This window comes from Eubalaena glacialis, chromosome 4 (genome assembly GCF_028564815.1).
Source record: "Eubalaena glacialis isolate mEubGla1 chromosome 4, mEubGla1.1.hap2.+ XY, whole genome shotgun sequence".
NCBI classification, from domain to species: domain Eukaryota; kingdom Metazoa; phylum Chordata; class Mammalia; order Artiodactyla; family Balaenidae; genus Eubalaena; species Eubalaena glacialis.
The window spans coordinates 179746489-179760673 of NC_083719.1; the positions used below are offsets into that span (position 1 = coordinate 179746489).

Sequence of the window (14185 nt, forward strand, 5' to 3'; positions counted from 1 at the left end):
AGGCATGATGCTGGCCCCAGGTCACACAGCGAGTCAGCGGACAGGGCTACAATCTGAATCTCACCCACCGGTCTGCAGTCGAGGAGACCTGGTTTTTAACCCCAGTTCCTTCCTCGCTGTGTGACCTTAGGCAAATCACTTGTGTCTCGGTTTCCTCGGCAGGAATGGAAAGCCAAAGATGCCGGGAGTTAAAACGCAGGTTGGTGTTGGGAGGCCCTGGCATGGACATTGGCTTGGGCAAGCGCGCGCGGAGGCGAGAGGGGAACTCCGCGTCCTCAACTTTTCCACCAAGTTCCTCTCCATCCGCCAGGCGGCCGTCTCCACCACGCTCGGCTGAAGGTGGAGGATGGAGGTAGCGGCCTGGTACCAACCCCGGGTGGGCGAGGACCTCATCCGCAGCCTGCGGTCGGCCGGCCTGGCTCCCGCTGTCCGGGGCGCTCAATAAACATGAATAATACGGGGCGCCGCGGCAGTGACTTTGCTAGGGGACGAGAGTTCCGGAGGCAGGTCCGGACTCCGAGCGCACACTCAGCCTGTGCCTTTCTTGTCCCCCAGCAGAGGGCGTGCGGAGGGAGGGGCGCGAGGAGAGACCTACTCCCGATACACACGCAGGGATGTGGGAGCGCCAGGGACTGGGGGAGGCGAAGACCCCAGTGGAGACCACGGGCCAGAGAGAGACCCCAGTCAGGTATCCACCTCCTCCTGGGGCCAGGCAGAGCCTCCCTCGGTGGGGAGAGTCTGGGGGTTCAAAAGGGGTCGGTACGTTGGCCTCGCCCCCCAGTTCAGGCAAGTCTCCCCACCTCACCACCAGAGTCCTTCTCTTCCTCCCGCTCCATCTGCCTTTTGACAGATTGTGGCGGTGCCGTGACTCAGCCCCACAGGGAGCCGGGAGCGCAGGCTCTTACATCCCCAGGTCTGGGGGGGTGGTTCAGATGCCATCTCAGATGGGGGGACAGTGCCCTCTCTTTGGAGGTTCCTTTGATTCAAGTCTGGAGGGCTCTCTGGATCCCCTTTCTGGTGGCTGCATGAACGCTAACGGGGATGGCGCTGGAACCCCCTGTGTGTGCACCCTTTCTGGAGAACTGGGCTGGGAGGATGCTCATTCCTAAGGAGTGAGTTCCCATTAGAGGCCTTTCAGTTTCTCCTTCCTCCTTCTGCCTGGGGGTGGGGGGAGGAGGCTGGCACCAGTACCCTCCCTCCGGCCACAGCCACTGGAGGCTACGCAGGCCCACAGTGAAACAGAAACCTGAGCCCCTGCTGGGATGTGGTTGAGGTTCCTGTTTTTCCTTCCCACCCTACAGGAGCAGGGTCTACGGAGGCCCCACCTCCTCTCCCAAATTCGGGTCCCTGAGTGACTACCAAGCACTCGCTGTGTGAAGTCCTTTACACACATCCCCAATCTCACAGAACTCTCGAAATGACCCCCACAGGGCAGTGACAACAACAGCCTCACTTTACGGATGGGAAAACTGGGGCTCAGAGAGGGCAAGACACTTGTGCCAGGACACACAGGCATCAGATGGGACCTGTGCTGGAATCTCAGCTCTGCCATTTCCTGGTTGTGTGAACTTGGGTAAGAAGGAGAAGGGGGGACTTCACTGGCAGTCCAGTGGTTAAGACTCCGCACTTCCACTGCAGGGAGCACGGTTCAATCCCTGGTTAAGGGGAACTAAGATCCTGCATGCTATGTGGCGCGGCCAAAAATAAAAAAAAAAGGAGAAGGGGCTTTGCCCCTCTGGGCCTCAGTTTACCTCACAGGTCACTAGGGATGAAATGTGTGGAAAAGTCCCTGGCATGGAGCCCAAGAGTGAGCCATTATGAGATGGATCTCACTAAGATAATGATGATGATTGTCACTCAGCCACTGTCCCCAGAGAGTCAGCACCACAGAGACCAGGGTAGGGGGAGTCCCTGGGGCCTAAAAAGGGACTAATGCCCAGTTCCTATTGCACCCCGCCCCCTCTTGGGTCTCTCAGGACAGTGACCTGCGCCAGTTTGGCGCACTGCCCCTGGTCTTGGCATTTCCTGTTGATTCCAGCTTTGTTTTCCTTCAGCCTCTCTCCAGTTCCCTGTGGGAAACAGCAGGCTGTGAGTGCTGGATCCATGACACTTGCATCCTGGGGGTGGGCAGGGGTGCTGGAGTGCCCCGAATGGAGGTGGGTGGGTGACCTGGAGGCTGCGGTGCCTGCTGGAGATCTCCAGAGAGAGCTAAAATAGTAGGGTCCCAGCCTAGAGGGGCCTCCCTCAGGAACTCCAGGAGAGGCCTGAATCTGACTGTCCCAGTGGTGTTCCAAGTAGAGGGGCACCCATGGGAGTCAGGCAAAGCGCTCAGTCAAAGCCATCAGTCATACATGTCACCAGGACACAAAGTCAGACCCCATTGGAACACCAGGTGGTTAGAGGACAGCATGCCAGGGAGTTGGGTGCATGCCCCGAAAGTGAGAGCACCAACTCTCAGACACGGGGCCCACAAGCAGCCGAGAACATTTCACAGTGTCTCAATCACAGTGTCCCCAGGAATATACACATCACAGTGCCACCATCACTGCATCCCAGAAACACACGCTGTCACAATCACTGTCCTGGGAGCAGACACAGTCACTCTGTGACAATCACCACATCCTACAGTCAGGGACACAATCACAATGTCCTGGGAGCACATACAGCCACGCTGTCACAATCATAGTATTCCAGTAGCACACACAGTCATCCCATCACAATCACAGCATCCCAGGGGCACACTCAGTCACCCAGCAAAATCACTGTGTCCCAGGAGCACTCGATGTCACTGTCACAATCACCATGTCCCTGAAGCACACAAGTCACACTGGCACAATAACTGTCCTGAGAGCACACAGTCAACATGTCACAAACTATACTATCCTGGACACACACACAGTTATGCTGTCACAATCATAGGACCCCAGAACCCCAGGCAGAGCATGCAGCCAAGGCAGCCACAGCTGGCCATCCCCAACAGCTGGAGCAAACTCAGGTCAGTGAGAGGGTACCCAACTCACACTTCATCACTAACACTGTTACCTAGGGAGCCAGGGACTCCCTCACCCTGTGCTGGGACTGTGCACCCCCTGAACACTGTTCTCTCTCCCTCTGGGCAGCTACTGAACCCTAACACTCCTGCCCTGAGTGGGGGCTCTGACATAGCACACAGGCCCCCAACACAGGGCTCCCCCAAGAGGCCCCCTTTAGATTGCTGACCCCAGCTGCAGGGCAAGTCCATGAATCCCGCTCCCAATACAGTCCTCCCCACTCTAGAAGGACCCTGGGAGCCCCTCAGCCTGCAGGAAGCGTTGTGGTTCTCGCAGGCACCCCCTACAGACTGACCCCTAGGCCATCCCCAAACACAGTGAATCTATAGCCCCGTCAAGTGGCACCCAGCCTAGCCACTGTCCTGCACTGTCACCGACGAAGGCTACAGACCCCTAAAGCTGCAACCCTCAACCAAGACCCCGTTAATAGCACACGCAGCATGGCGCCCCCATACATCGATCTCAGGATCATCTTCAATAGGAAGTCTCGGGTACAGTGCACCACCGGGGGTCAGGTCCCAGACGCCCCCGCAGTAGAACTCCTCCCCCCAGCCCCGTCAGTCACACGGATCCCACCCGTATCACAGCGCCCCCCTGCGGTCAGAGGGGCGAGTTGCGTCCTCTCTGCGCGCCTATCCGCTCCGCGCGCGTCCGCCGCGGAGTCTTACCGCCTGCAGCTGCCTCCGCCCGCGCTGCCGCTGCCGCTGCCGCTGCCGCTGCCGTGAAAGGACGAGGGCCAGGACATGCGGGACGTGCGCAGGCCGGGCCGGTCGCCGGTGTCCACGGCGTCGGCGCGCTCTATGGGCCGGTGTGGCGGCCGCTCGGGCTCGGCGCGCTCCGCGCTGTCCGAGTAGCCGCGCTGCTGGATACGGATGGGGGTCCGCGGCTGCCGCCACAGGTGCTGGGGGGGCGGCTTCAGGGTGGCCTGGCCATCCCGGGGCCCGGGCAGAGACAGAGATAGGCTCCTCTCTGAGGGGACGGCCGGGGGCTCCATGGCCGCAGCCCCCACCTGCACCCCAGGGGGCCCCGGCCCTCTCCAAGCTGCACCCCGTTCAGCTGCGCGCGAGCTGACGCGCCCGGGGCCCCGCAAGTGCGCCTGGCCTCGGTGGGGCCATGGCGCCCCGGGGAGAGACCCGGGGGCGCTACGGGCCGATCGCCCCCGGGCCGGGCGCGGAGGCTTCCTGTCAGCGCCTGGCGCTCTGCTTGACGCGGGGCAGCGCTCTCCGCGCTCGGCGTCCCGCTCGGAGGCAGCCCCGGCTCCCCTCCCCGTCCCGCCTCTCCCCGCCCCCCGCCCGCCGCGGCTGTCAGCACCGCCCCCCTCCTCCTCCGTCCGGGCCAGTGGGGGGCAGCCACCCAAGGAGGGGGCCCTTCCCGCCCACGCAGAGCCCCGCTCCCAGTGGGGAGGGGGCGCCGGAACTCAGCTCTCTCCAGAGCGCCCTGCCTCAGCCGCGGCGCGCACGGCCACGAAGGAGTTAAACGGTTAATCCGATCGTGAAGGAGACACCCGACTGGTTGCCGGTGTGTCAGTCAGTCCGTCCATCATGGTGGGGGCGGAGCCCAGTGCTGGCTTGTCCTCTTCGCTACCCCTGGCCAGGGGGAGCTTGTGGGAAGTGGTCCCGGTAACACGGATGCGGTCCCTGCAGCGGGCGGCGACGGTGTTCGGGGAATCTCCTGTTGGTGGGTCGGAGGACGGTGATGGTGTGTGCCCGGGGCGGGATGTGCGCGCACGTGGCCTCTTCCGAGGGATGTCTGTGTTTTCGGTGTCTCCTCGAAGTGTGTGTGCGCACGTGGTTGGCTGCTGCGGTCTGCCCGTTTACCTGGATTTCGCTGTGCGTGTATCTGCGTGTCTGTGGCTGAAGGAAGTGTGTGCACGTGTGCTGCCTGTTTGGAGGGTGTGTGCCTCTTACAGGGTCTGTTCTGGTGGCCTGGGGTCTGTGCTTGTGTTCCCCCACGATTGGGTGTGTACTGTGGTGGGTCCGCGCTCGCGGAGCTGTGCACTCGATTCAGCCTCTGTTGTTTGACTATGGCGTCCGAGGGAGTCAATGTGTGTTGGTGTGTGTGTGTGGTCGGCCTGGGGCCACTCTGAGGTGTTACTGGGGTGTGTCCCTTTGGCTCCTGTGTGGCTCCAGGAGGACACCCCGGCTCTGATACCCCGACTGCCCGCCCACCGCTCTGTGTATCGCTGCTCCTTCTAAAGCGCTTCTGCAGCAGGTAAACTGAGGCAGGTCCCGGGCAGCCGCGGGACGCATCCCCGTGCCCTTTTCAGGCGAGTAAACAGCCGCGCCTCCTCCCCGCTGCCCCCGCCGGCAGAGCCCCCCTTCCGGCACCTAAATCGGGAGTCGCCGTGACTCACGCTCCCGCCTCCCCCAGCGCCGCGCTGAGCGCGAGCGAGCAGAGAGCTAGCGGGATCCGAGCGCCCTCCCTTTCCCCCGCCCTGGCCCGGGCCGAGCCCTGGTGTCGGTAGCTGCCGGGCACGGGGAGAGCACACACACCAGTGGCCCGCCCCCGGCCGTTGCGCGCTCGGATTAACCAGCTTGGATGCAAGTACGCGCAACCAGGCCCCGCCCCCGCGCGCCCCCCTCAAGGGCTCCCCCCGGGCAAGCCTTGCCGTCTGCCACCGCCCTCCCTCCGCACTGTTCTTATTGGAAAAAACAAACAAACAAACAAAAAAAACAAAGCCCGTCTCCAACCCTCACAGCCGCTTTTCTCCCCGCGAGAAGGGGCTCCAGGCGTGGGCGAACGCAGAGCCAGAAACGCCCTCCCATTAGCAGCGGCTGGATGTCCCAGAGGCCAGAACTGTGTCCCCCAACTTCTCTCAGGGACCCTCCCCACAAGTGCATACTCAAAAAGGCTTCTAGGGGATCGGTAAGGGCTGGAAGTCCTCCCCAGATCACTTGAGGGTCTTGGGCTGGACCAAATTCTTGGCGGGGGGCGGGGGGTTGCTGTTGTCTTGTCAAAGCTCTGGGTGGGGTAACACAGGGTGGGGTTGAGGGTGGGGTCAGGTCACAGCGGGGGCTGCACAAAAAGGAAAGCCCAAGGCAGTGGGCCAGAGCTGGTAGTTGGATCTGTGGCCTGAACCAGGTAGACGCTAGAGGAATTTTCTTTTTGTTGTTTTTTTTTTGGGGGGGGGTACATTAGACCACTGGAGAGGGGAATGACAGTCAATTCCTCCCCCATTTGGAAATGAACCATTGTACCATGACCCAAGCAGAAACCCTGGGGCCCTCCGATTGAGTAGACAAAGGGGTGGGTGGGGAGATTGAGGCTGCAGAGAACAGTGGCAGCTGTCTGGCTTTCAAATTCATCCTTGGGCCAAGATGGGGGTTGAAGTGCCCTCCGAGGACCCCAGATGAGAAAGAGCAAGGAAGTGCAGTGTGAAGCTGAGCTCAGGAGAAAGAAAAATGCCAGTCCAGACCTCCTCCAGGGTCCCACCATCTCCTTTTAAGGCCTTGAAGAAACTGCATCCTCTCAGAAAGGGAAATAGAGGTGCACAGCGGATTGGTGGGAGGCTCACTCCCTAGCCTGTCCCAGCTCTCTGATTATGGGAGCATCGTTGGGGACTGGAGGGTTGAAACCCTTTCCGAAATCCTGCCCCTTGCTGACTCAGGCAGCCGCAAAATGGAAGAAGGGGTTCCTAGAGGCTGCAAGAGGTGCCTCTTGCGGGGGCGGGGTTATGTCACAACCTGACCCACCAGGCTCCAGGAGAAGTTTCAGCTGCTTTTGCAAAACACAGGGAGCCAGGAGCCTAGAGCACGGGAAAGGGTTGGTGGCTGGACTTAGCCCAGGTGGCCCTGTTCCTCCACCCCACCTCCCAGCCTGGTCCACCTCCTGCCTACCTGTCAGCTTTGGTGATGGAAATCCGCGGGGGGATCAGCAGTGGCAGCGTGGTGGGCCGTGGTGGCAGAGGGACCCCAGTGTCCAAGGGCTCAGGCTCAGCCCAGCCCAGGCCTGGGCCCGTGGAGAGGCGTCGGCGAGGGCGTCGGAGGGCAGCCCCGAGCATGTTGGCTCGGCCGGGCTCGGGGGTCTCTCGCGGCCTCTGAGGTGTGACAAGGGCGGGATAGGGGTGCAGCCTGGTCAGGCAGCTCTGAGCCCCTCCCTGCAGTAACGTCCCTCCCTAACCATCTGAGATAGTGGCCGATGGGGATATAGGCTCCTGTGCCCCTCTCACGTCTTAGCCACTCACTAATCCCTCCCACAGAGGGTCCCTTCTCAGCTCTTACATCTGAAGGGTGTCCGTTCTCAGCCATAATTTTTGTGGGACTCCCTTTTTTCCTCTCTTTTTGTGTGTGTGTGGGCGCACCACGCGGCATGCTGGATCTTAGTTCCCTGACCAGGGATCGAACCCGTGCCCCCTGCAGTGGAAGCGCGGATTCTTAACCACTGGACGGCCAGGGCTCTGGACCCTCATGCCTGTACTCTGCCCTTCACTGTGAAACCCCTCTAACACATCATCACCCTCCACATCCAGGAAGCCCCCTCTTGGCCTAAACGTCTGTGGCCCCCTCTCCTCATATCTGAGACCCTCAAGGCCTCACCCCCGGCACCCTCCCCTCCACCCTACAATCCTCTCCCTATTTGGAAAGCCCCTTGGAAGACCCTGCCTTCTATCCCTGGGCTGAGAGCCCTTAATTTGGGCAGCAGGAGAATAATGAAGTCAAGGGAGTAAACTGAGGCACAAGGGGACAAGACTCCTTGCTGCCTAGGGGGAAGTGAAGCCAGGGTTAGTGAGCATTCAGTCTTGGTCTCTAGAGGGCTCCCTACTCCCCCTCGCAGCCCAAGCCCCGCCCCCAGCCAGGGCCCCGCCCCTCGCACCTCGTCACCGGTCCGGGCCACCGACAGGACACTGCGACTCCTCTTCATCCCGCCAGACTAGCGCGCCTGGGGGGCTTCAGGGACCATGTCGGCCCCGGCCAGCGCCTCCTGCAGGACCAGGCCAAAGGCATCCGCCATTAGCTCCCTGGGGCTCCCCCTGCCGGCTGAGCATGGAATGCGCCCCCGCCCCTCGCCAACTGCCTCTCCTGGGGCGTGACGTCATCAGGTGGTTGACGCACTGCCTGTCGGTGACGTCACCCGTCTGTTGCCAGAGCGACAGTTGATGCGCCACTGGGCTCTGAACAGCGTCAATGCCTGGATTGGCCACTGGGGGGCCGAGAGCCTCCGGCCCGGGTCGCCCCAGCCCCCACCTGTCCTCTTGCGGGGGCTTCTCCAGCCTGGGGATCCCTCAGAGAAGACAGGGAGCTCCCAGAGCCGGCCGCGTGTGGCGCGTGGTCCGAGTCGGGGGCAGGAGGAAGCGTCTTCTCCGAGCTGTTGGGCTTTTATGCCTAAACCTGAAATAGCTGCGATGTGCGGGGGCCGGGCGCAGCGAGACGGCGGCTTGGGCACAGATGGGGGACGCGCAGGCAGAGGCGCGCAGAGACAGACAGGGACGCGTGGAAATAGAAACAGACAGGGACACAGACGCAACTCCCGATTATGAGTGCGCTCTGCTGCCGGCAATCCCTATCTAAAAGCTTGCGGGAGGGGAAGGCCGGCTCGCTGCACCGTCACACCCAGGCGCTGCAAATTATTGCTGTGTGGCCGTAGGTCAGTGACTTAAAACTGTCTAAGCCTCAGTTTCACCTCTGTGAAATGGAATGATAATCCTTGCAGGTTCTATATGAGAATGAAATGAGATCAGACCATGTTGAATTCTCGAAGAGCAGCGTCTGGCACGCAGTAAGTGCTTAATAAATGCTATTACCATCTGAGCCTGTGGGAGCCTGTTAGAACCCAAGTCAGATCATGTCCCTCTTCTGCTCAGAGCCCTCCATGGCTTTCACCTCCCTCAGAGGAGACGTCAAAGTCCTCAACAAGAGGCTCACACAGTCCTGCTGTCCTCATCTCCTCCCACCCTCCCCCAGGCTCACTCTGCTCCATCTACACTGGCCTCTTGGCTGTTTCTGGACACACCAGGCAAACTCTAGCCTCAGGGCTTTTGCACTTTCTGTTCCCCCTGCCTGGAACTTTTTCCCCATAAACATCCGCAGGTCCCTCACATCCTTCAGGTCTTTAATCACATCTCACCTTTTCAGCATTTCTCCTGGTTCTCTCCACCCCACCCCTGTTTAAAGTTGCTAGCCCCTCAGGATTCTTAAACTCCCTTATCCTGCTCTATTTTTTCACAGCATTTATCACCTCATAACATACTATGTAATTTACTTATTACATGTATTGTCTGTCTTGTCCCATACTAGAATATCAGCTGCAGGAGGACAAAATATTTTATCTATTTTATTAATATATCCCCAGTGCCTAGAACTGAATCTGGAACATCATAGGCTCTTAATAAGTATTTATTCAATGTCTAGCTACTGTTTTGAGGACTCAAGAGCGTATTAATAATGTTCCTAGAAGGTCTACTATGGACTAGCTACTTTACCCTCTACCTTGGCTCTTATTTCTTTTTCTTGCCTTATAGCTCTAACTAGCACTTCAGCTCAATATGAACTAGTGGAAGTGAATGTAAACGTCATCTCACCCACGTAGTGCTTAGCACCAGGCAAGTCTATGACAGACAGTTGTTGAACAAATGGATGAATGTATAAAGATAGCTTAAAGGTCACCTCCACTTCTCAGCTGGACTGAGCCAGTCCATGTTCTGGGCTCCCACTGCTGTTCTGCCCCTATTAAAGCACTCATCATTAGGGGTTGTAATTATTTGTATTCCCCACTAGAGCTCTGTGAGGGCAAGAAATGGTACCCATTCATCATGGTCCCCCACACATAGTCTCAATGAATGCTGAATGAATAAATGAAGAAATGAGTTAGACATACAGAGAAAGAGGCACCCTCTCCTCTGTACGCAGACAGACACATATGCTCAGACAGGCAGAGAAACAGCCATGTAGTAAGGACCATGCTTAGGCTTCAGTATTACATTGACAGACATGCATTCAAATCCTAACTGTGCCACTTATTAGCTGTATATTTGGGGACAAGTTGCCCAGCCTCTTTGAGCTTCAGTTTCCTTATCTGTAAAATGGGGATAATATTCATACCTACCTGAGGAGGTTGTTGTGAGGATGAAATGAAATAATGCATGTAAGGTTCTGAGCACAGTGCCTGGTTCATAGTAAGTGCTCATGAAACAGTAGCCACTATCTTAATCATACTAACAATTATCACTGTTGTTGACTCAGTGGAGCTATGGACATAACATGGGAGACAGCTACACATTCACAGAGACCTCAATTCCTCCCGTCCTCTCCGCTCATCCCGCTGGCCTCCTCACTGTTCCTCAAACACTTCAAGCATATTTAGACCTCAGGGCCTTTGCACTTGCTTTTCCCTCCCCTGGAAAACCAGCCTCAGATATCCTGTGCTCCTCCCACCCCCGATCTCCCTGGCTCTGCTTTCATTTTGTTTGTTTTAGACTTATAACATTCTAACAAGATATATAATTTACCTGTTTTATTATCTATTGCCTGTCCTTTGATTAGGACATGAGGTCAGGATGTTGGTCTGTTTTGTCCCCTGCTGGATCTCCAGGACCTAGGACAACGCTGGTATACAGTAGGTGCTCAACAAATGTCTCTTGAGTGAATGAATAAATCCACTTGACTCCCTCACCTCCTTCACCTCTCTGCTCAAAGTCACCTCCTTTTAGAGGCCTTCCCTGGCATGGATGCCTCCCCCCACCCCATCACCCTCTGTTTCTCACTCATCTTTATTTCTGTTCTCAGCACTCATCACCCCTGAGGTATCATATGTTTATGTTTCTGCTTGCCCCACCCCTTAGTTCCATGAGGGCAGGGGATTTTTCTGTCTTGTTCTAGGGCCAACTTCATGGACACGTGACCTGAGCAGTCCCACTGGGCCCCATGCTTAGAAGGTTTAATGCACTGCTGTCGTCATCTTGAAATTCTTAATAGTTTTAAACAGGGGCCTTGCATTTTCATCTGGCCCTGGGCTCTGCAGAATTCTTTAGCCGGTCCTGGCTGTATCCTCAGCGCCCAGAACAGCCCATGGTAGGTGCTCAAGGATTTGTGGAATGAAGGAAGGAATGGAGGAGGCCAGGGGAGAGAGGTGGAGACACACATGCCACCACTGTCTGGACACCTGTGCACATTTTCAGAAATCATCTCTGGCAGAAACCTGGGCATGGGACACAAGGCCTCAGAAACTGGCCTGAGTGCCCAGGTGGAAGGGAGCCGCTAAGCCTGCCTTCCCCTCCCCTGCGCAGCAGCCGGCTGGCGAGGGGGGTCCAGATGGCAGAGCAGGCGCCAGGCTCAAGCTGAGAAGAGGCCTCTTCCCTCATCCAGCTTGTCAGCGTCCCTGGCCTGGCCTGACAGAGGAGAACTGGCTTCACCCAACTTCCACCGGCTTCAGAAGGACAGGGTGATGGGCCACTGTCTGATGGACAGCCAAAGAGGGATGGAAATGAGGATGAATACCCTTGTCCACAGCTTGCCCCAGATCATTCAGGCCTGAGGAGGAACAATGACTACCCAAGCTCCATGACTTGGAGCTGGGAAGGACTCTCAGCCCCCCTCCCCACGGGGCGTGCGTGTGTGTGTGTGTGCGTGCGTGCGTGTGTGTGAACGTGAGACTTTGTACACAGCTGTCCACATGCAACCAGACGGGTAGAACTCTCTGGGAGTCTGAGTGTTGTGTAGTTGAGACTAGACCATACCTGCAGGAGTGTGTGTATGTGACAAAGTGACACCATATCAGTCTATGTGGGCATGAGGCTGGCTGTGTCTCTGTGTGACTCTGAGTATGTGTGTGTGTGGAGGCGGGGAGGGTACATGCATGTGGGTGCAGCGAGAAGTACACTGGTTAGAAATGTGGATTCTGGGTTCAAATCTCTGCACGGCCACCCAGTAGCTATGGGGCCTCAGGCACACTATTAAGGTTCTCAGGCTCCAGCCTGTATGTGGTTTGTGGGATTATGTTTGTCTGGATCAAAGTGTGTGTGTGTGTGTGTGTGTGTGTGTGTGTGTGTGTGTGTGTGTGTGTTTGAAGAGTAATGCAACTCCTCTGGGAGGTCTTCCTGGATACCCAACCCAAAGTGGACCCCACCATTTTTCTCTCTTGTCACAAGCTATTTCTATCACCATCCTAATCACAGTTTGTTGTTATATATTTATTCGTTTGTTTATGTTGTTTCTTCTCTGTTTTCTCTACTAAATGTCAGCTCCATGGGCGTAGGGGGTTTTCTTCTGTTTGCTGTTGTGTCCTGAGCACCTGGCACATAGTAGGCACTGAGTAAATACTTGTTGAATGGATGAGTGCAGGGCTGTGTCTGTGTGGTATGGGGAGAGAGATGGGCACCGGCTGGGTGTCATGGGTTCCTGGAGGGACCTGTGCTCAAGTCTGGTCTCTACTCTCTTCCATTCCCCGCTGTTCAAAACCATTCCTTCAGCCACCCTCACTTGTGTGGGAATGATGACACCCTGTCAACTCCCTTATTGCCTTTGATGACATCTTTCCCCTTTCTGGGTCTTAGGGACTCACTCGCCTCATCCGTAAAATAGGAGAGAGGATGGATTGGTTCATGATAAGCCTCCTACCTGCTCTAAAGTGCTATGAAAATAGTCTTAATCTAATCCCCTCTTTAACTCATTCAACATTTACTGAGCACCTATTGTGTACCAGCCACTCTTCTAGACCTGGCCCTCCCCTCATGGAGCTGAAAGTGAATGAGGAAGGCAGACACAAACCGTAAATCTCATTTAATCTTGAACATCCTTCCCTGCAGTCACTCTCTATGCCTCATGAAATTTTAGTCTTCACGGTGTGAAATCACCGTGGATATTTCTCTGTTTACACACTGATCTTGCTCCCTCACCAGTGTCCAGGGTCAGCAGAGCAGGGACCCAGCTGGTCTTGTTGGTTGCTATAGCCTGACAGCCTGGTCACAGTGTCCTGCACACAGTAGGCTCTTGGGAAATATGGGTGAAATGAGCTGTAAAATAAATGATGGCGTAACGGCAGACTCGCATGCATGACCTCCCCGAATCCTGGGTGTGTCATTACCCACTTTGCAGATGAGGAAATTGAGGCTCAGGAAGGCAAAGCCGTTTGCCCAGTCCCACAGCCGCAGCTAAGCAGTGTGTGGCTATGGGATGCAGCAGAGGAAGCTTGGGAGCCTGGAGGAGCATTCCCAGCCCCCCACCCCCACCCCACAGGTACAAGACGCCCAGCAGGGGGTGCGCTGATGGGGGGAGGGCGGTTGGGAGTCCGAGGGACAGTGCAAAGCAACTCAGGGGTCTCTGTCTCAGTCCCCCGGGCTGGAGATGCTGTGTTGTCAGGAGATTAGTAAATGCTTGGCGCTGATCGGGGAGCTTCCGGCGCCCTGTCCCCAATTCTGGGAGCTGGGGCTCCTGGGACCCTGTTTCCCTGGGGCCAGGCAGCTCCGGTCTCCGAAGCCAGGTAGAGACCCCCGCGCCTACCCGGGAATCCGGCATCCGGTGTCCTCCCTACACACCCTCAGCCTGGAGGCCGGCCTGAAGCCCTCAAAGGGCGTACAGGGGGCCCCTGACTTTCTTGGGAGGCGAGGGAAGTCCCCCTCCTCGTCCAGACCCCCTCCCTCCCGGCGCCTGTCCCCCTCCCCACCGCAGCTTGTGGTCCAAAGCTTACCTTGCAGGGGGGCTGGGCAGGGGATGCCCCGCCCTCTCCGGCCTGGTGGGCGGGAGGGGACGGGGGTGTCCAGACCCTTTGTTTGCTGGTGTGGGGGGGTGTGTGTGTGTGTGTGTGTGTGTGTGTGCGCGCGAGAGAGAGAGAGAGAGATTGTGAGACCCGCTGAGGTGTGGGTCCTTGCGCGCGCGTGCCCGGGACTTGACTGCCGCTGTGATGCTGGACTGCCGGGGCTGGAGGGGGAGGAGGAGGAGAGGGGGACTCCCCCGCCCCCGCCCGCCTACTCGCGGGTTTGAATGGAGCGCGAGGGGGAGGGGCGGCAGCAGGCGGGCGCTTTTGTCCGGATGGCCCCTCCCCTTCCGTGGGCAGGGGAATCCCCCACCCCCCCCCCCACCCTTTTAGAGACCTTTACTCCAGTTGCTCCAGCCCCTCCCTCCAACGCCCGCTCTGGGGGAGTCTGGAAGAGGCTCCCTTCACCAGAGTGGTTGAAGCTCCTCCCGTCCACCCCGTCCCCCCAG

General features: G+C 57.8%; 1 protein-coding gene across 1 annotated transcript in view; it reads right to left on the reverse strand.

Moving 5' to 3' along the window:
• PDE4A (phosphodiesterase 4A) overlaps positions 1–4044 on the reverse strand; it is a 37533-nt gene extending 33489 nt beyond the window's left edge. The window contains exon 1 of the mRNA XM_061190503.1: positions 3719–4044. Within this exon, the coding sequence (XP_061046486.1) occupies positions 3719–4044 (326 nt within the window). The remainder of the gene's footprint in view (positions 1–3718) is intronic.
• Positions 4045–14185: the final 10141 nt, after the last annotated feature.